The sequence below is a fragment of the Lynx canadensis genome, chromosome B2, assembly GCF_007474595.2.
Source record: "Lynx canadensis isolate LIC74 chromosome B2, mLynCan4.pri.v2, whole genome shotgun sequence".
Lineage (NCBI taxonomy): Eukaryota > Metazoa > Chordata > Mammalia > Carnivora > Felidae > Lynx > Lynx canadensis.
This window is the reverse complement of record NC_044307.1, coordinates 115,829,574-115,850,080: the sequence shown is the minus strand read 5'-3', so window position 1 is coordinate 115,850,080 and position 20,507 is coordinate 115,829,574. Positions and strand designations below refer to the sequence as shown.

The 20,507-nt window shown below is 37.5% G+C and overlaps 1 protein-coding gene across 1 annotated transcript in view; it reads left to right on the top strand.

Moving 5' to 3' along the window:
* The window catches only part of THEMIS (thymocyte selection associated), a 180,126-nt gene that overhangs the window by 81,609 nt on the left and 78,010 nt on the right, over positions 1-20,507 (top strand). Inside the window, exon 4 of the mRNA XM_030316302.1 lies at positions 9,047-10,095. Coding sequence (XP_030172162.1) covers positions 9,047-10,095 — 1,049 coding nt within the window. The remainder of the gene's footprint in view (positions 1-9,046; positions 10,096-20,507) is intronic.

The following is a 20,507-nucleotide window of genomic DNA, read 5'->3' as shown; positions in this document are numbered from 1 at the left end:
AATCCCATTCATGAGGGCTCCACCCTCATGACCTCATCAAATTCTAGTAACCTCCCAAAGGCTCCGTCTCTTAATACCAGCACCTATTGGTATTGTGGTATTGGAGTAGGGTTTCAACATGTAAATCCTGGAGGAGGAAGACAGTCCAAAATAGTGCTGTCCTGGGACTTCATTTAAAACCATCTGGGTAGATCTGTTCTTTCATTACCATGGCAGTTTTTTAGTCTGGAAATACAGATATTTCATTTCTGAGATAATTTCTTTGGCAGTTTCCTTTCAACTACTTTTTTTCCCTTTCCTCTTTCTGTAACATCTAATCTTATGTTGAAGATCCCATACTGATCTAGGACTATTTTCTTCTCTATTTTTCTTGTCTTCAGTTTACCTTTAGGGAAAATCCCTTAACTGCATTTCCAACTGTTTTAATGAATTTTTAATTTCAGCTATCATATTTTTAATTTCCAAGAGTTATTTCTCACATCATTTTTTAAATGTTACTGTGCTCTTGTTTTAAGAATGCAGTATCTTATCTGAGAATATTTTACAATTCCTGAAAGTTTTCTGTGTTCCTTACATTTTATCTGCCTCTTTCAGGCTTTTTAAAAGAAAGTTTTGATCTGTCATTCTCATTGACTGTTTTCCTTGAATGCCTGGTGATTATTCGCCATTTGTTCACATTTACATGTGAGACACTTTTTTTTTTTTTAATTTGCAAGTGAAGCACTATTTACATACAAGTTTTTTGTTTATGAATTTTAGGTTTCATTTTTTCAGCTTTTTCATCGGAGCATACCCCAAATTCAGCCTCTTGTGAGCCTTTCCTCTAGGACTTGTACAGTTTCACCTGAGAAGAATCTTTCTGATACCTTCCAGGGATTCTGAAACTATTGTAGCTGATGGGAAACTTGCTGAGGGTTTCACTATTCCCTACAGGTTTAGACTTACCTTCTTTGCTTTTAACCTGTGTTTCTTCCCTGCTCACCAATGCCTGGCTTCCAGATTCTGGGCCTCTGTATTTACTGTTAATGGCACAGAGTGGTGGAAGGGGTGGCCGCCTATCTTCCCCAACATAGAGTTGGAGAATGGGTTAACCACTCTTCAGACATCCAGATAACCCCCTTTGCCCTCTAGTGTCTCACTCACTGGTCAGAGGGGACTTACACTTCCAATTTATGAGCCTTTTTGAGATCCCATGGGGCGATAAAGAACAACTTTTCATTGGACTGTGGCTCCTTAGGCATGTGACCTTTCCTTGTTCTATTCTGCTAAAATTTTGACTATTCTTCCATCTGAGTTCTGTTTTCATTCACTGTAAGGATTGTAGATGCCTTTTAGATTCATGGGATCTTATTCTTTTTTTCCCTTTGTCTTTCTTCTTTTTATCTTTGTGGTAAATTTGAGAGAGAAAAAGGGTTGGGAAGCAATATATTTTACTTATAAACCTCACTACGTACTTAAACTAGTCATAGCCCAGAGCTTTTCCTGGAGCTAGTTTAATCCTGAAAGAACTGGTTGCTAATATTGCTAAAAAGTAAGTAAAATTTATAAACAATATTTCTAATAAAATGTAATCTTCAGTAATTTATAAACATATCAGAGTCAAGATCTTATGTATTTTTATCTTCTCAATGATGAGATAAAGTAAATATTCAACATTGAACAAATTGAATATATGAATTAATGAAGAAGCTTAAACATTTGTTTCTGTGTGTGTGTGTGTGTGTGTGTGTGCATGTGCATGTGTTTATTGCATAGTACAGAGTTCCTATTTAGGTAACAAGAGATTTTTCTCGCTCACCATATCCAGATTTGATTTATTATGATAACATACTTATGAATTTAACACCTAAGGAGAATGAATATTCACTTCAGGGCACCAAAGTTGATATCATTTATATTTGTATAACAATTCAATTTTTATTAGTGATGCTTTTCCTAAGGTGCCTATGAAAATATTGTGACTTAACATGATATTTAGAACCAGTGAATACCCTAGTCAGCGTCCATTTCATTTTCTTCCTTTAGGCAAGTAATCTTACTGCTAATAGAAATATCAAACAGCAAGAAGAAGAAAGTACAGCTTTCACTGTGTATATTTATTCTTTTACTACCAACTATAAATATTTTACTAGTCAGGATTCTCCAGAGAAAAAGAAGGTATTTATAATGTCATATATAATTATATTGTTTAATATATACAAGACTACATATTAATCAATTAATTAATTTTAAGGACTTGGCTTATGTAATTATGGGAGTTATAAGTTCTGCATTCATAAGACAGATTGGCAGGCTGGAAAATCAGGCAGAAGTTGATGCTGTAGTTTGAGGCAGTGTTTTTTCTTCTCTGAGAAACTCCAGTTTTTGCTCTCAAAGCTTTCAGCTTATCAGGTAAGTCTCCCCTACCTCATTGAGGATAACATCCTTTATCCTAAGTCAACTGATTAAGATGTTACCCACATCTGCAAAATGCCTTCACAGAAAGGTGTAGAGTAGTGTTTGATTAAGTAACTGTGTACTGTAGCCCAGTCAAGTTGATACATAGAAATAACCATCACAAACATCAATGGAGAACACAGGTTGACATGTATCATCCAATATAAGAAAATGGCTATTCACTTCTCCTAACTTTTATACATTAAATAAAAATGTAAAAAGAAAAGTATCATAAATAAACCCATATTAAATGTAAGTATATTCATTTTGTTATTTTATTTTATTAATGTTTATTTTTGAGAGAGAGAGAGAGAGAGCACAAGTTGGGAAGTGGCAGAGAGAGAGGGAGACACAGAATCTAAAGCAGGCTTCAGGCTCTGAGCTGTCAGCACAGAGTGCTACACGGGGCTCCAACTCACGAACCACGAGATCATGACCTGAGCTGAAGTCGGATGCTTAACCGACTGAGCCCTATTTATTTTTATTTTAGAGAGAGAGAGAGTGTGTGTGTGAGCAAGGGAGATGGGCAGAGGGAGAGAAAGAATCTTAAGCAGGCTTCACACTCAGCACATAGCCTGAATGGGCCTTGATCCCATGACCCTGGGATCATGACCTGAATAGAAATCAAGAGTTGGGTGCTCAATCCACTGAGCCACCCAGGTGCCCCTAAGTATATTCATTTAAAATGACCCTTGATTTCTCAGTGAAGGTCATGATCAGCAACCCAAAAGGCACTTTCTCTATTCATAAATACAAACAGCAGTAGAAATGGGGAAGAACTATCTAACCAAATGGAAATTCACAGTATACTTGCTCTTAAATTGAAATGAAGCTAAGTAAATTGAAAAAAATATATAATTCACAGAATATTCATAAAGGAAACTGAAACCAAATGGATGAACTATGAAGAAAATTTTAATTTAAAAGTCTAGAATAAGAATGGCAGTTTGCTGCTTCTCTCGTCCTTGAAATGCAGCTAGGTCAGCACCAAACCATTTTGCACACCTAGAAAATTGATCTGAGGACTAACACAAAAATCTACATAACTTGAGCCACAGAACTCAGCAGGTATGTGGCACAGAGAGGTGAAGTAGGGGAAAGAGAAGCCATGGAAGTTAGGGAGCTGTGGTTTCCAGAGAGAAGATGGAGACAGAGGGGAGAGTACAGGAAAAACATTCCCGTCAAAAGCAGCTGGAGAGAAAGAGAAAGAAGGGAAACACCCATAAGAAACTGAATGAGAAAGGGAGAAAGGAGAGGGTTTCAATACCATAAAGACTATAAACAAGGGAGTGCAGAGTCGGAAACTCCACAGCTCAATCACTGGCAGTGCTCTGGTGTAAAGGGCAAATTCCCAGGAGAAGACAGTGGGGTCCAAGGGGTCTGAGGGCCACATGGGAGAGGTGATTCCTCTACCGGGAGGGCATTCAGTAGAGGCCATTCAGCCTCCCCACAAAGGTCCCAGCAGACCCAAGATTACAGCCACATTTGCTGGTATTGGAGCAAGGTTGCTAGGGTGTTGTGAAGCCTGGCCAGATTCATGTTGTGAATTACTATAGTCCCTGAACCACTGCTACTACACGATCATGTGAAATTTTTCTAGGGTTGGCTGGCACCTGGCTGCAGTCTAAGGGCCTCTGCAGTGGCATGGTCATGTAAATGTTCCTGGGGGCAGACCAAAACCTGGCAAAACTAAAAGTAACTGACAGAATTAGAGAAGATATTTGCAAATGACATATCAGATAAAGGGTTAGTATTCAAAATTTTTAAAGAGCTTATCAAACTCAACACCCAAAACATAGAATCCAGTGAAGAAATGGGCAAAAGGCATGAATAGACACTTTTCCAAAGAAGACATCTAGATGGCTAATAGACCCGTGAAAAAATGCTCAATATCACTCATCATCAGGTGAATACAAATCAAAACCATAGTGAGATACCACTTCACATGAGTCAGAATGGCTAAAATTAACAAGTCAAGCAGCAACAACAGATGTTGGCGTTCATGCAGAGAAAGGGGAACTCTTTTGCCGGTGGGAATGTAAACTGGTTCAATCACTGTGGAAAACAGTATGGAGGTTCCTCAAATGATTAAAAATAGAACTACCTTTTAGTTCTACTAAAAATAGAACTACCCAGCAATTGCACTACTATGTATTTATCCAAAGGATACAGGTATGCTGTTTCAAAGGGACACATGCACCCCGATGTTTATAGCAGTGCAATCAACAATAGCCAAAGTATGAAAAGAATCCAAATGTCCATCAACAGATGGATGGATAAAGAAGATGTGGTGTGTATATACAATGGAATACTACTTGGCAATCAAAAAGAATGAAATCTTGCCATTTGCAACAATATGGATGGAACTAGTGGGTATTATGCTAAGTGAAATTAGTCAGTCAGAGAAAGACAAATATATGACTACTCATATGTGGAATTTAAGATACAAAACAGATGAACATAGGGGAGGGGCAGCAAAAATAATATAAAAACAGGGAGGGGGACATAACATAAGAGACTCTTAAATATAGAGAAAAAACTAAGGGTTTTTGGAGGGTTTGTGGGTGGGGAGATAGCTAAATGGGCAAGGGGCATTAAAAAACACACTTGTTGGGATGAGCACTGGTATTATACATAGGGGATAAGTCACTGGATTCTACTCCTGAAATCATTATTGCAGTATATGCTAATTAACTTGGATGTCAAATAAATAAATAAGTAAATAAATAAATTAACAAATAAAACTCTGATAGAGTAAAAACTTCTTAAAAATGTCTAGAATAAGGCAGATCTTGGAAATTATTTGTGCATCTAATAAGCACCATATAGCAAAGAGTATAATGTGATACAAAAATATAAACAAAACAACTCACTGGGCCATCAAATGTGAAAACACTTTTGAGAAAAAAAAATAATTATAATCTTGGAAAGTAAATGGCAAAGAAATCAAACTTAGAAAAATAAAAATTCCAATAAGTATATGAATTATTATTATTATTGGATACTAATATAGGAGGAACTAGTGATTGAAACTGCAGGGCTAGAATTGACAGAACTTACTTTTTAAAAATTCTGTAGAATGGAAGTCACAAAAAAATAAAAAATTAAAAATTACAGAATTTGTAGGAACAGTCACTTCTTAGGGTTTATTGTCTGGGCCTATTACACTGACATTAGACAGATTAAGTAGAGAAATGTATACAGATTTATATGTTTTATGTGACTGGGGAGCCCTCATAAAGGAATGAAGACCCCCAAAATGGCAAAACTTGAATACTTTTATATCGGTTTGAACAAGGAGAGGCAACTGTGGAAGAGTAGCTACTCTAAGAATGTGGAGAGGCTAAAGGAAGATAAGAATTATTTTAACAAGGTCTGTTTGGACAGATTTCTCTTGGATTTAACTCCCTATAGAAGGATGATTCTTTTCTCCTAGTATAGGGAAGGCATCTTTCACATGGGGGTTTTATCACCTGTTTTCAGGAAGAAAAGGAGAGGTTAGAATACCCTTCATATATCTGCTGTTTTTCAAGTCCCTTTACCTCAAAATAACCTTTGCCAAAGTGGTATATTTTGAGGTGGCATATTCTGCCACCCTTGAATTTTAAGGATAATTTTGCTGGAGACAAAAAAGCATGGGCTTTTTCTTTGAATACTTTAAGTGTGTCGCTTACTCTCTTCTTGCTTGAATGGTTTCTGAAGAGAAATATGATCTAATTTTTATACTTCTTCCTTTAGAGGTAAGATTTTTTTTCCTTCTGGCTCCTTCAGGTTTTCTCTTTTTCTTTGATTTTTCTACAGTTTGAATATAATATGCTTAGGTGTAGATTTTTTGGCATTTATCATGCTTGCTGTTCTCTAAGCCTCCTCAATTTTGGAAAATTGTCAGACATTATTACTTCAGATACTGTTCCTGTTCCTATCTCTGTTTTCCTTTTGGCATCTCCATGGTGCACATGTTACACCTTTTGTAGTTGTCTCATGGTGCTTAGATATTATGTTCCATTTTTTTCACTCTTTTTCCTTTGCTTTTCAATTAGAGAAATTTCTACTAATATATCTTGAATATCTTCAAGCTCACTGATTCTTTCCTTAGCCATATCCAGTCTTCTGATGAACCCATCAAAGTCATTCTTCGTATCTGTTTTTATGTTTTCAATACCTAGCAAATCCTTTTAATTATTTCCAAAAGTTTCCATCTCTCTGCTTACCTTACCCATCTTTTTTGCCATTTTCTTTCACTGAAGCTCTTAGCATATTAATCATATTTTAAGTTCCTAGTCTGAAAATTCCAAAATCTCTGCATATCTGGTTTGGCTGTGTCTCTTCACACTGTACTGTTTGTTTGCCTTTTAATATACCTTGTGATTTTTTGTTGAAAGCTAGATGTGATGTGTCAGATAAAAGAAACTGAGGCAAATAGGCCTTTAATGTGAGGTTTTATGATATCTGTCTTTCTCTGCCTGACTTATTTCACTTAGCATAATACCCTCCAGTTCCATTATGTTTTAAATGAAAGTACAATACCTTCTATGATGTATAGCAGGAATATTAGTCCTAGAAATTTATTTTCCCCAATGAAATGTTATGTGGAACCCTACTTATTTACTGGATCACATCCTTTAATGCTCAATCAAAAACATTATTCTGGCAATAGTTTTTCATTTATTCAATTCATTTGTTGAGTACCTACAATGTACCAGGCACCATTTAACACATTGTGATATATTGGTCAACAAAATAATCAAAGACCCTTGTGTCCACAGTACATATAGTGCCCCAGTATTGATTGGGATCTAAGTTACATTAAGGTCCCTATGTTCTGATGGATCAATTTAGAGCCCCCAGAAAGTCCTTAATGACATCTGTTCTACCAATGCTTAACTATTCCAACTTGAGAAATGGCATGAGCCTAAGATGCTGATCTAGTGATATCTCTACAATTTTTAAACCTCATTAATTTCTATGCAATTACTGAGATTTTAGTGTTTTTAAAATTACCTTGGGGTCCAGGGAAGCCTGTGGCAACAGTCTTAAAAGTTTGGGTATGCTAAATGTTATACAATGAATCGATGAAGTTAAGAAGTGTTCTTTTAGCTGCCTTTTTATTTTTTTAAATAAAGAATCTTTACAGTTTTTACAGACCTTTATCCTACTGATAACCATTGATTTTTTTCTTTTTTCTGTTCTCTATTCCAAAAAATAATACTTTTCTATGTTGTGTCTTCAGCAACTCTGTTACACAGCATGTGCAAGTAATATGACATAAATTATAAAGTTATAGTTTCCAGAAGTTGCATAAAGTTAATAATATAAGAAGTAGTAACACAGGTAATGCTTTATAAAAGGAAATTCTGTCGTTGAAATCTGCCAAATTAATTTTTTTCCAAAAGCATGCAAGGAAGAAAGTGTATTGACAGAGGGTGGCAGGGGATATTGGGAAACATGAAAATGTTGCAAAACATTAAGTGGTAGGAAACTGTCAAGAAAATATAAGCCAAAGGGGCGCCTGGGTGGCTCAGTCGGTTGAGGGTCCGACTTTGGCTCAGGTCATGATATCACGGTTCGTGGATTCAAGCCCCACGTCAGGCTCTGTGCTAGCAGCTCAGAGCCTGGAGCCTGCTTCAGATTCTGTCTCCCTCCCTCTCTGCCCCTCCCCCACTCACACTCTGTCTCTGCCTCTCAAAAATGAATAAACGTTAAAAAAATTTAAGAAAATATGAGCCATTATAAAATCCTGTTAATAGTAACTATGTTTCTAATTCAAGACTATTTATAACAATCTATGTGGGAGAGTGCATGGACAACAGGTAAATAATTTTAGGACAATATTTTAAGTGTCTCTGTAGTCTCAAACAAAGACTTATAGGATAGTGAATGCTTAGAGAAAGAATTAGAGATTTCTTAGTCTGCAGTTCCACATTAGGCAAGGAATACTGTGTGGTAAGCAGCCACCAGCATACCTAAGGCTCCTGAATGGCTCCTCTGACTGTGACCCGTCCTATGATACCCCTTCTCTATCCAGGTGTTAATGGAACATCAGCAGAGAAAGAATAACTTTCACATTGGAAAAGGATTCCATCTTGTTGTCCACTTCCCTATATTAATCTTAAGTACCTTATATCCCATGATCTTGCAGTATTGTCCTGCAAGAGGATTGAATTTTATGTAAAGAATGTATGTCTTGGGCCTTCTACAGGAAGGGTGTTATTCAGAGTACCAAGTATACATTTACAGATGTGTGCATATATTTATGTATTTATGTTATGTATGATAAAACCAGGGAAATAATTAACACTAGAATCAGGAGAATGATTTACCCTTAGGTTGTAGTGAGGAGGATGAGATTTTGGTGAGCTTCACAGAGCTCTAAAGGACAGCTTAATTCCTGTGTTTTAAGCTGAGCAGTGAGCTTATGGCTGTTAATTTTACATATTATCTACTTCATTTTAAAATTTGAAAAAAGGAAGTCACACATACGAAATGTTATATCATGAGTATCTGATTTTTTTAATGGAATTTATCTGTGGCACCAAGAGAGATTCTAATAGTATTTTGGAGCAACATTTTGATGTTCAAAATGTCATAGTCTTTTTTTTTTTTTTTCCAGTCCGAAAGGACATAGTCCGCATCCTCCCCAGTTTAGATGTTGAAGTCAAAGACATTACTGACAGTTATGATGCCAACTGGTTTCTTCAGCTATTATCTACACAAGAGCTCTTTGAAATGACCAGTAAAGAGTTCCCCATAGTGGCTGAAGTCATAGAGGCACCTCAAGGAAACCAGCTGCCCAGAAGCATTTTACAGCCTGGGAAAACCATTGTGATCCACAAAAAGTATCAGGCATCGAGGATCTTAGCTTCAGAAATTCGAAGCAATTTTCCTAAAAGGCACTTCTTGATCCCCACTAGCTATAAAGGCAAATTCAAGCGGCGACCTCGGGAGTTCCCAACTGCCTATGACCTTGAGATAGCAAAGAGCGAAAAGGAGCCTCTCCATGTGGTGGCCACCAAAGCCTTTCATCCCTCTCATGATGAGCTGTCATCTGTATCTGTCGGGGACCAGTTTCTAGTGCATCACTCACAGACGACTGAAGTCCTTTGTGAGGGAATCAAAAAAGTGGTGAATGTTCTGGCCTGTGAAAAAATCCTCAAAAAATCCTATGAGGCAGCACTGCTCCCTTTATACATGGAAGGAGGTTTTGTAGAGCTGATTCATGACAAGAAACAGTACCAGATTTCTGAGCTCTGTTCGCAGTTCCACTTGCCTTTCAATGTGAAGGTATCTGTGAGAGATCTTTCCATTGACGAAGACATTTTGGCTGCTACACCAGGACTGCGGTTGGAGGAAGCCATCACAGACTCTTACTTACTCATAAGTGACTTTGCCAACCCCAAGGAGTGCTGGGAAATTCCTGTCAGCCGCTTAAATATGACTGTTCAGTTAGTTAATAGTTTTTCTAAGGACACAAAATCATTTCTAGTCAGGACTCTGGTTGAAGAGATCACTGAAGAACAATATTACATGATGCGAAGATATGAAAGCTCTTTCTCCCACCCCCCACCTCGCCCTCCCAAACATCCTGCAGTGGAGGAAACAAGGTTAACCCTGCTCACCTTGGCAGAAGACAGGGCCGTAGGTCTGCCTAAGTCTCCCAAGGTAAGGCTATGATTTTGTGATTTTTCTTCTTTAGCATTTTTCTTGAGGCACTTTATCTCAAGTCTTAGTTCTGAGTTTGTTTTTTGCTTACTTTTCTTTCTTTCATGCCATATTTGAAATGAGCCTTTCTGGTGCACAGTAGATGAATGAACATCAACAGAGCATAAGCTGTTGCAGCATTTTGTATTTTGATGCTTAACCAGTAGATGTGACAAGAAGTTTATATTGAATTAGAAATAGCAGGGATGACATTTGGATATGATGACCCAAATTGCCGTCTCAATGGGTTTTGGTAATTAGGAATGTTTTATAAGGTGCCTCAGAAGCAAATCTCTTTTATTTTGAAAGTGCTGTTCGTTTTTTCTAGGTAGAGTTGTTTTAATACTTCATCCAGGAAATGAGCATACCATAAACTCCCTTCTTCGGGGGGGTTACCAGTAGCATGGGTCTATAACACATGTCTTCATTTTGTTTTATGTGCAGAAAGATGTAAAAATATCTTGGCAGAACTGTGTGTGAGCATATGAGCATCTGCCCACATTCTGCCTATCTGAGGATTGTAATCTTTAACAGTTCTATTGAAAAACAAAATCAATAAAATTGCAGACAGTGTGAGATCATTACAGAATCAACAACTCCATAACCATTGTAAAGATTTGGGGAGGGGTGGGGTTTCAGCTTCATTTCTACTTGAAGTCTTTGCCTCTTGAAAACTGCCTGCTGAGTGCCTGGAAAGCACTTGCCCTTACCCCATGGAGCGCAGGTCGTTCATCTGGCCGGCAGTGGTTCTGTGGCGTGTGGAAGAAGCGGTTCTGGCCTAGCAGATGTTGTGCTAGCAGCTTGGGGAAACAAAGCAATTAGTAAAACAAAGAGAGACGCTGTGTTTACTCTCTACACTCAGGAATGATAGCAGCCTCAGGGTTCAAGTATGTGGGTATGAAAATACTTTTAATTCTCCATTTCAAAGATTGCATTCTGAGTGCATGCTGGATAAATCCAGTAAGAATCTTCAAACTCATCTTCAGAAAAAGATAAAAGCAGCAGAAATTTCCTTTCCAGAAAAACAATCTTGAAAGAGTCATTTTAAATTAAATCATTGTTCCCAAATAATGTTGATTAACAGGCTGCTATTAATGTGGAGAGTATATGGCTTTTCCTGTTTTCATATATTTTTATTGCTGAATGGAATGATGTGAGAGATGCGATGCTGGTCTCATTTTTAGCAGGAGGCATAATAACCCCCTTACCCCCCAATGCCCTCCCAAGATGTTCGTGACTAAGCCTCCAGAACCTATGGATATGTTGCATTAGATAGCAAAAGAGACTTTGCACATGTGCTAAAAATTAAGGACTTTGAGATGAGATTATTCTGGATTAACCACATAGGTCCAACTTAATCATGAGTTTCACTGCTTGATAAGAATATCATCTCTTTGTTTTGTTCCAATTTAAAAAGTCTAGGATTTGGGAGCACATGCCCATCTCTTGGATGAATCAGTTCATTGGCTGCCCCAACTACAGCCAAGATTGTTGGGGAAGGGAATGAGGACTGCTTGTCGCAAGTAGTAGAGATACTGGAACAGTATGTGAAGATCTGAAGATGTCCATTACAATCAGAAAGGAAGGAGTCAACAATCCTAAACTATTGGGAAGAATTCATAGAAAAAAATAGGTTAAAAGTTTTTAGAATGCCATTTCACAGAATGTCAGATGAAAATGATGTACGTGTCTTATTAGGAGAGAACCTCAAAAAACAAGTTACACATAGGTTACTGACTTGGAAAAACCTCCAGACCCCCTCCTGAGTCTCTCCTTTACTCTCACACGGCTGCCACACTCACAATACTGACACCAGATATGTGAGTGTTTCTCATACCAAGCAATTTATTGACACCAACTGGACATCCTACAACTTAACTCGATTCTGACACTATCTACCCAGAGATAGCATCAGATCCCACATGTTAAGGGCTCAGTCCCGCAAGACTGCCGCCCACTTAAGATGCTAATTGCAGGTAGTAGGTCCTCAGGTTACCTATAACTTCTGTCCGAGAAGGCTTCAATTTGGAGGTTCCCACGAGCCCCTCCTTGGGTTCAATGAATTCTCTAGTGTGGCTCAGACAACTCAGAAATACTTAGGTTTACTAGTTTGTTAAAGGATACGATAAAGGATACAGATAAACAGTCAGATGAAGAGATAAGCAGGGCAAGGTCTGGTAGGGTCTGGAAACACAGGAGCTTCTGTCCTGTATAGTTGGGATGTGCCACCCCCTTGTTAACCTGGAATCTCTCCAAACCCCATACTTTTGGCATTTTTATGGAGGCTTCTTCACACAGGGACAATCAATTATTAACCTTATTTCCAGTCCCTCTCCCCTCTCTGGGAAATTCCAGAGTGGACAGTGGGAGAGGGGCGGAAAACTCCAAGCTTCTAATTATGTGGTGGTTTTTCTGGTGACCAACCCTCATCCAGAAATCCATTCAGGGTCACCTCATCAGAAAAAAAAAAAATATGTATATTCCTATCACCCAGGAAATTCCAGGGGTTTAGGAACTCAGTGTCAGGAACCTAAGGTAGAGACCTATTTTTATTTTCTGGTATCTCACAGTTACTAAAATAAAACTAACAGAGTCTTTGACTAAATCCTATGCCATTTACATGTAGAATTCCATATCAAGTTAATAATTTCTGACTGCTTTTTCACTGGTCAGACCTCACATGGATTCTTTTGTCTATTTCTGAGTTCCACCTCTGAAGAATATTAATTAAAGTTTATTAAACGTTGAGTTGTTTGTTAAGATGTTAAAAAACCCAGGAGCCATTTTCATCTGACAAATGGTTGAGGGAACTGAGTGATAGTCTAAACTTGAATGAGTTGGAGATAGTTGATACTATTGTATACATTTAAGGAGCTACTGTGTGGCCAAGTTATCTTCTCTCTCTCTTTTTTAATGTTTATTTGTTTATTTTAAAAGAGAGAGCGCTCATGAGCTAGCATATGTGTGCAAGTGGGGGAGGCACAGAGAGAGAGGGAGAAAGAGAATCCCAAGCAAGCTCCATGCTCAGCATGGAGCTAGGTTGGGGGGCTCCATCTCACATTCAGGAGATCATGACCTGAGCCAAAATCAGGAGTTGGATGCTCAACCCACTGAGCCACCCAGGCACCCCACATTCTCATTTTCTATCACAACGTTGGTTGCGAGTTAAAGGGAGGACAACTTTGGTATGATATTTTGGAACAGATTTCTTGTCCCAGAAAAGGTGAAAGCAGAAGCTAGGAAAAATCCCAGGTCAGTGATGTTATCAGGACACTTCTCCTCGGTTGACAGTTTATCAGTCAGTTGAGAAGGGTCTATAATTCTTTGTTTGTAATTAGTTTCATCAATGCTAGTGTGGTAGATAAAAAACTATATTTTCTCTGAAATCACATTAAAATCAGAGGATGCTATAATTTACCTGTGCTCAGACCTACTGACCTCATTTTCAACAATTTTTTTCACAAGGAAGATAAAAATCTGCTTAGTGGATCATTTTTGGAATATAAACAGAAGCTCTGTCAGTTTCTGCATAATCTACTTGAAAAGTCTTGCAACCAACTATTTCTTATCATCACAGTGTCATCCTTTCATATACTTCTTTTATGTTTCTTCTGATATCTGCATTAAAGCTCTTCTATCTATGTATGCTTTTAGAAGTGATTGGTTAGAACACTTTTTATATTCCACAGACAGAAAGCAGCCATTGGAAATAAGCCTCTAAGATTTTGAATTGCATATGGAATATTGCTTGAAACTCAGAGAATAATTTGCAAGGGCTATTCAGTGTTTAAATATTCAAACTCACTTAACTCATTAAAATACCTTATTATATATGTAGAGTAGAGTATCAAATTCCTCATTATGTAACTTTACTTATGCCTTCCCAGTGGGTCATTAATTTTACTAGATCATTTCTTGCACTATTAAACAACAGGACAGACACATGTGCTATCTAAGAGTACAGGTATCCACTGTTAGTTATGAACCTACATGTTCAAAGAAGTTTAGAAATGAAGAGAATATGAGGACAGGTTACAGAAACTAGAATAAATAGAAAGAACTATTTTCCAGGGTAGGATTACAACTGTTCTGTAGCTTCAGCAATGCCTAAAATAAGAATCAATTGTAGTAGCACTTTGAGAACTGTGATATGGATATGAGCAGGGCAGGTGAGGGGTGTGTGTGTGTGGGGGGGTAGATCTCAATAGAGATGACAGCACATCTCAAAGCCTATGAAGTTTTACACTGAAGGAATTTATTGTTGTTTTGAAAATGTGATAGCTGTTAGGGAAAATAATGTATGGGGTCTAAACAAAGGGATAAGAATATACCAAGTGACCCCTCAAAATTCCTTTTAGCCTGATGACAATGTAGACATAGTATCTTTAAGAGCTTTGCATTCAGATTCTTAATGAGATGAGAACAATATTATAAAATGACTAAATAAATGTCTGGGCTTAAAACTGTTTTCGAAATAGGAATCTTCTGGGGCAGACTCTCCTTTCCTGAGGGTTAGTTCCTATGTCAGAAATAGTTTCAGATAGTTTGAAAGAATATGTACTCACTGGGGTTTCTGCCTGTCCTGGATATATATGGCTATGACTGCTGAGTGCCACATAGGAGAAATGTAACTTCTGTATTCTGATGAAAGGGCCTATAACCACATAGAAAAACAAACCTTTGGTTGAAAGATGAGATATTCTACTCCTTCCAAGGCTGCACCTGGGACCAGAAATCTTGCATTTCACTAACTCTGTTTGGCCATTTGATGCCCAAGTGTCCACTTTGCTGCCGGAATTCCTAGATTTCTGTCAGACAAGAACACCCATAGGACACATTAAGGCAAAGAGCAAGGGAGGCAGTAATGGCAAGGTAGTGTGAATTGAGCAGAAAACAAACCCTGTACCAGAATTAGAGTGAGAGCAGAAAAAGGCAGAGGGAAGCAATCGTTTCTGGGAGGTGTAGAGAGAACACTTCACCAGCTGCTGCTGGGTGTTAAGACTCACTTCTGATCTGATGTGACAGTTAGTGGCTGAAAAAGCATTAAAGAAACCATGCTCCTAGGGTAGATCTAGATTGTTAGACAATAGTATTATATCTCCTTTTATTTTTGTTAATGCAATGTGGTGTAGACATTAAGAATGTTTGGATTTGTAACCACCTCTGCACTTTGAAAGATCACTATCTCTCTACTTGTGGTGTATTCTCTTGGTCTAACAGAGAAGCTGTAAGTCTGTTTCCCTATGAATAACGAAAAGTAATGTTTTAGCAGTCTTCAGACACCAAAGGCAAAGATGGTGGAAAACATGCACAGAATTGAAACACTGAGATTTTAAATCTGAGAAATAAGAAAGATACAGGGAGCTTATGATCTTCTTTTAAAAAGTTGACAAATTTGGGGCACCTGGGTGGCTCAGTCGGTTAAGCGTCCAACTTCGGCTCAGGTCATGATCTCACCATCTGTGGGTTCGAGCTCTGCGTTGGGCTCTGTGCCGACAGCTCAGAGCCTGAAACCTGCTTCCGATTCTGTGTCTCCCTCTCTCTGTGCCCCTCCCCTTCTCGTGCTCTGTCTTCTTTCTCTCTCATAAATAAATAAACATTTTTTTTAATAAAAAAAAAATAAAAAGTTACAAATTCGGCATATTTTTAGCAGATATTTGAGCTGTCCTCAAGGTTGAGACACATAAAGATTAATACACCATGGTTTTTGAGTTACCCAAGGTCTGGAGCCTGTAAACAGCCAACTGTAGTAGGAGCAAGTGAAAAAGGTGGGAGAGGAAGGAAAAGGATGAATAAAGGAAGTGCTGAGTTGAAAATTAGCCGAACTCAAGTTCCAGCTGAATCCTTGCAGGTAGAACCCTGTGCCCAATGGGAAGTGTGGAATAGTTATAAGTTGTCTTTGTGCTTTTGGAAGTGGGAGAGTAAACAGAACTGTTAAAATTTTCCTCTGGCATAACATGTACTGTATTAATACTTCTAGCTGGAGAGCCAAAGAATGGTTTAAATGACCACTAAATGAAAACAACTCCTAAATGGCAGGCATTAGGAGACATGGCCTGATTTTAAGGAAATTTCAACCAAAATGAATGTTATCTGACTAATAATAAAATACTCATTATCTCCAGAGAGTTTATGTCCAAAGAACACTGTTTCCTTCTGGGAGACTAAAGTATACTCTTACTCGGAAATACTTGAATTGACCTAAATTTTGGCCCTCTTTGAGTTTTCAACTAACAATGTTCTCATCAGGAAAGTGAGGAAATGCTGATGAAAAACATTAGTTAATACTGTTCCTTCCCTCCCTCTGCCATCTGTGGGGTAAAGAACTAAAATATACCACCAAATATGTGATTGTCACATTTTCGGTATTAGTGAGTATTACTTTTTAGCTTCAAAAAAAAGTCATTTAAAAAATGTGTTCAGGGGAGCCTGGGTGGCTCAGTTAGCTGAGTGTCTGACTTCGGCTCAGGTCATGACCTCACAGCTCCTGAGTTGGAGCCCTGTGTTGGGCTCTGTGCTGACAGCTCAGAGCCTGGAGCCTGCTTTGGGTTCTGTGTCTCCTCCTCTCTCTGCCCCTCCAACACTCATTCTCTGTCTCTCAATAATAAATAAACATTAAAAAAGAAAAAGAAAAAAATGTATTTATTTTCCCAGTGGATTGGCAAAATGAGTGAATGAAATTTGTAGTAAATCATTTCACGTTAGATTTCTGGCTTTTATGAAGATTAGGAGAGTTTTCATCTTTTTAAGATGTTCATAACCTAGAAATCCCTGTTTAGAAATGGCCAGCTATAACGGAAGAATCAGTAATTTGGAATATTCAGTGCACAGTATGTATAGAGTAAGGGCATTTGAATTGCCAATTTCCTGTAATCCTATGGGGATTCATTGATTCATTGAGTTAGGTGTGGGCTCACTAGATATTTAAGTTGTGTTCTTTGAGTTCAGTACCTTCAGTTCTGTTTTTTAATTTTTCAAAAAAATATAAAGAGTAGTTGGGAAAATCTAGAGGAGGTAAGTTGGCTGGCTTTGCAGTTTTAAAAACTGATTTATCTGAGTTTTCCATTACTATATCAGTTCTGAATTTATTTTAGAATAAAAACCATACCCCGAAATAAATTGATAAGACATAAGCTATATATTTGAGCAAATAAGTTTTGCTACAACTCACAGTTTCTTGCAAGTGAACCATTACTTTTAATCTTTGGTGGTGTTTCCAGGCCTGTATAAATGAAAACATTTATGTTTTGCTTCCCAAACCAAATTTCCTGTGTAAATGTTAGGATAGAAAATGAGTATAAGAGTGCTATGAAAGCATGCATGGGGATAGGCTTCCAAAAATCAGTATTTTTTTTAATTTGAAAAGTAGAAAACTTAAGAAAAAGATTTATCTCAATAATAGACGAGTAGTAAGTAAAAATGAACATAGAGTTTAAGAGAATAGAGGGTCCATAAAAACTCTAAAAATTAAAAGAGAAAGAAATGACTCATATTAATACATTATTTAAGGACAAACTCTCAGCCAGCCTATTATAGCACTAAGTTTTTTTTATCACACTTCATCAGACTCTAACAACAATATGATCATGATGTCTTAGAAAACCTCCACCCAGTACTTAATTATCAATATACACTTCTATTAGAACAAGCATCTTTTAGCTATTTTGTAAGATATGCCACTGTTTAAGGTATTTGCCATGAACCAATTACATAGGTAATTTAAAATCTGGTGAAGAGAGGAAAAAAAAATCAGAGGAAGTCCTATAAGATCAGGTCACTGACTACAAAATTAGTCAAATGGAACAAATATAAATATATCATGGACCACAAAAATTGTATAATAAGTCTATTGTTATTTGTGTAGACACAGAATTGGAAAGGGCTGATTGTAAAATTGTGGAGTTACACGATATATAAAAAACAAGAAATACCTGTTCTCCTAGGTTAAGAGATATGAATGTGATTTTAACTTGTGATGTTAAGCTTATTTAGATAATTAAACTTTATATAACATTTGTCCTTAATGGAAAATTGTTTTTGCTTTCACATGGTTTCCAAACCTTAACTAATGTTTAAAAAGAACATGCTTACTAGTTGTGAAATAGTATAAAGCCCAGAGTCATATCAATTGTGTTATACAAGGATGGAAATTGCCCTACCCAAGGTATTTTTCTCTTCATTGTCTCTTGTTCTAGCTTTTCCCCTGAGCTGGAATCCTTTCTATATGTTTCTACTCACACCAGACTCTTCTCTAGCCAAATTCTCTCCCACAGGGTTGTCAGGCATCCTGTGTTCAATAAATATCATAAGTTCTATGATCAAAGCTGTTCAGTGTTCCGTAATTAAAATATAGTTGCCCATCACTGAGCTCTTCCTCTGTTTCTAGCATTATGCTAGGTTCTTACATGTATTATCTTATTTAATCCTTCACACAGCTTCATGAAATGGGTGCTGTTATTATCCTGTTTTGCAGATGAGGTAATTGAGGCTGAGAGGTAGGTCATGTGTCCTGGTTATCAGTGATTCTCAGATTGGCAAATTTTGTGGTCAATCCTTAGTCCTCATATTATTTTTTTTTCAATTCCAGTATAGTTAACATATAGCGTTATATTAGTTTTAGGTATACAATATAGTGATTCAACAATTCCATACATCACCCAGTGCTCATCAAGACAAGTGCATTCCTTAATCTGCTTCTTCTATTTCACTCATCCCCCCACCTACTTCCCCTCTTAATGCAATCCCTATCAGAATACCAATTGCATTTTTTCACAAAACTAGAACAAAGAGTCTTAAAATGTATGTGGAACTACAAATGACAACAAATAGCCAAAGCAATCTTGAAAAAGAAATGCAAAGTTGTCAGTATCACAATTTCAGACTTCAAGCTATATTACAAAGCCGTAGTAATCAAAACAGTATGATCCTGGTGCAAAAGTAGACACAGATCAACAGATAGAATAGAAAACCCAGAAACAAACCAACAATCATATGGTCAATGAATCTTCAACACGGGAGGAATGAATATACAATGGGAAAAAGTCTCTTCAACAAATGGTGTTGGGGAAAGCAGTCAGCTACATGCAGAAAAATGAAACTAGACCACTTTCTTACACCATACATACAAACAATATGGATTAAAGACTTACAAGTGAAACCTAAAACCATAAAAATCCTAGAAGGGAGCCAGGCAGTAATGTTTCTGACATTGGCCATAGCAACATTTTTCTAGATGTGTGTCCCAAAGCAAGGGAAATAGAAGCAAAAATAAACTATTAGGACCACATCAAAATAAAAGATTTCTGCACAGTGAAGGAAACAATCAACAAAACTAAAAGGCAACCTCCTGAATGGGAGAAGATTTTATAAATGACATATCCAATAAAGGGTTAGTATCCAAAGTCCTCGTATTATTTGAATACTAGTTGAACACTCCCTCTTTTCTGAAATCCTTTCTTTATTTTCTGGAACATCGTGGTTTTCTTATCTCGTTGTGGTTGAATTTCCTCCTGAATTTTTGACTGGCTTTCCCTCTGGTCTCCCGTAACTGTAAGTTTTTGAGTGCTTTAGAGTTTAATCCTCAGTGTCTTCTCTATACATAGTCACTCTCCATATCTACACTCATTTGTACTCACAGTTCCTTATTTTATACCTATGAAATGGCTTTCAGGAGAATTAGTCATGTGTATGGATTTATTAAGAAAAACAACTGGAAATGATCTCATATTTTTCCTTTAAAATCTATTTTTATGTGCTTGGATATCATCTGCTAAAAAAAGTTCAATCTTTAGGGGCGCCTGGGTGGCTCAGTCGGTTGAGCGGCTGACTTTGGCTCAGGTCATGATCTCACGGTCCATAGGTTCGAGCCCCATGTCGGGCTCTGTGCTGACAGCTCAGAGCCTGGAGCCTGCCTCAGATTCTGTGTCTCCCTCTCTCTCTATCCCTTCCCCACTCATGCTCTGTCTCTCTGTCTCTCAAAAATGAATAAACGTTAAAAAAAATTTAAAAAAAGAAAAGAAAGCTCAATCTTTAAGAGATAGTAGCCTGTGACATTGTGTCTGATCTATTGTAGTTGTCAGAGGTCAGGGAAGTGATCAAGGTGAGGACAGACACTTCCTTCTGATGTTATTCTTGTAAATGTAGGTTTGTCGGGCTTGGGATTTTTTTTTACATTTATTTATTTATTTTGAGAGAGAGAGAGAGAGAGAGCATGAGAGCATGCACAAGCAGGGGAGAGGTAGAGAAAGAATCCCAAGAAGGCCCTGCACTTTTGGTGCAGAGCCCCACACAGGGCTCCACGTGCTGTGAGATCATGACCTAAGCTGAAATCGAGTCAGAAGCTTAACTGACTGAGCCACCCAGGTGCCCTGTCA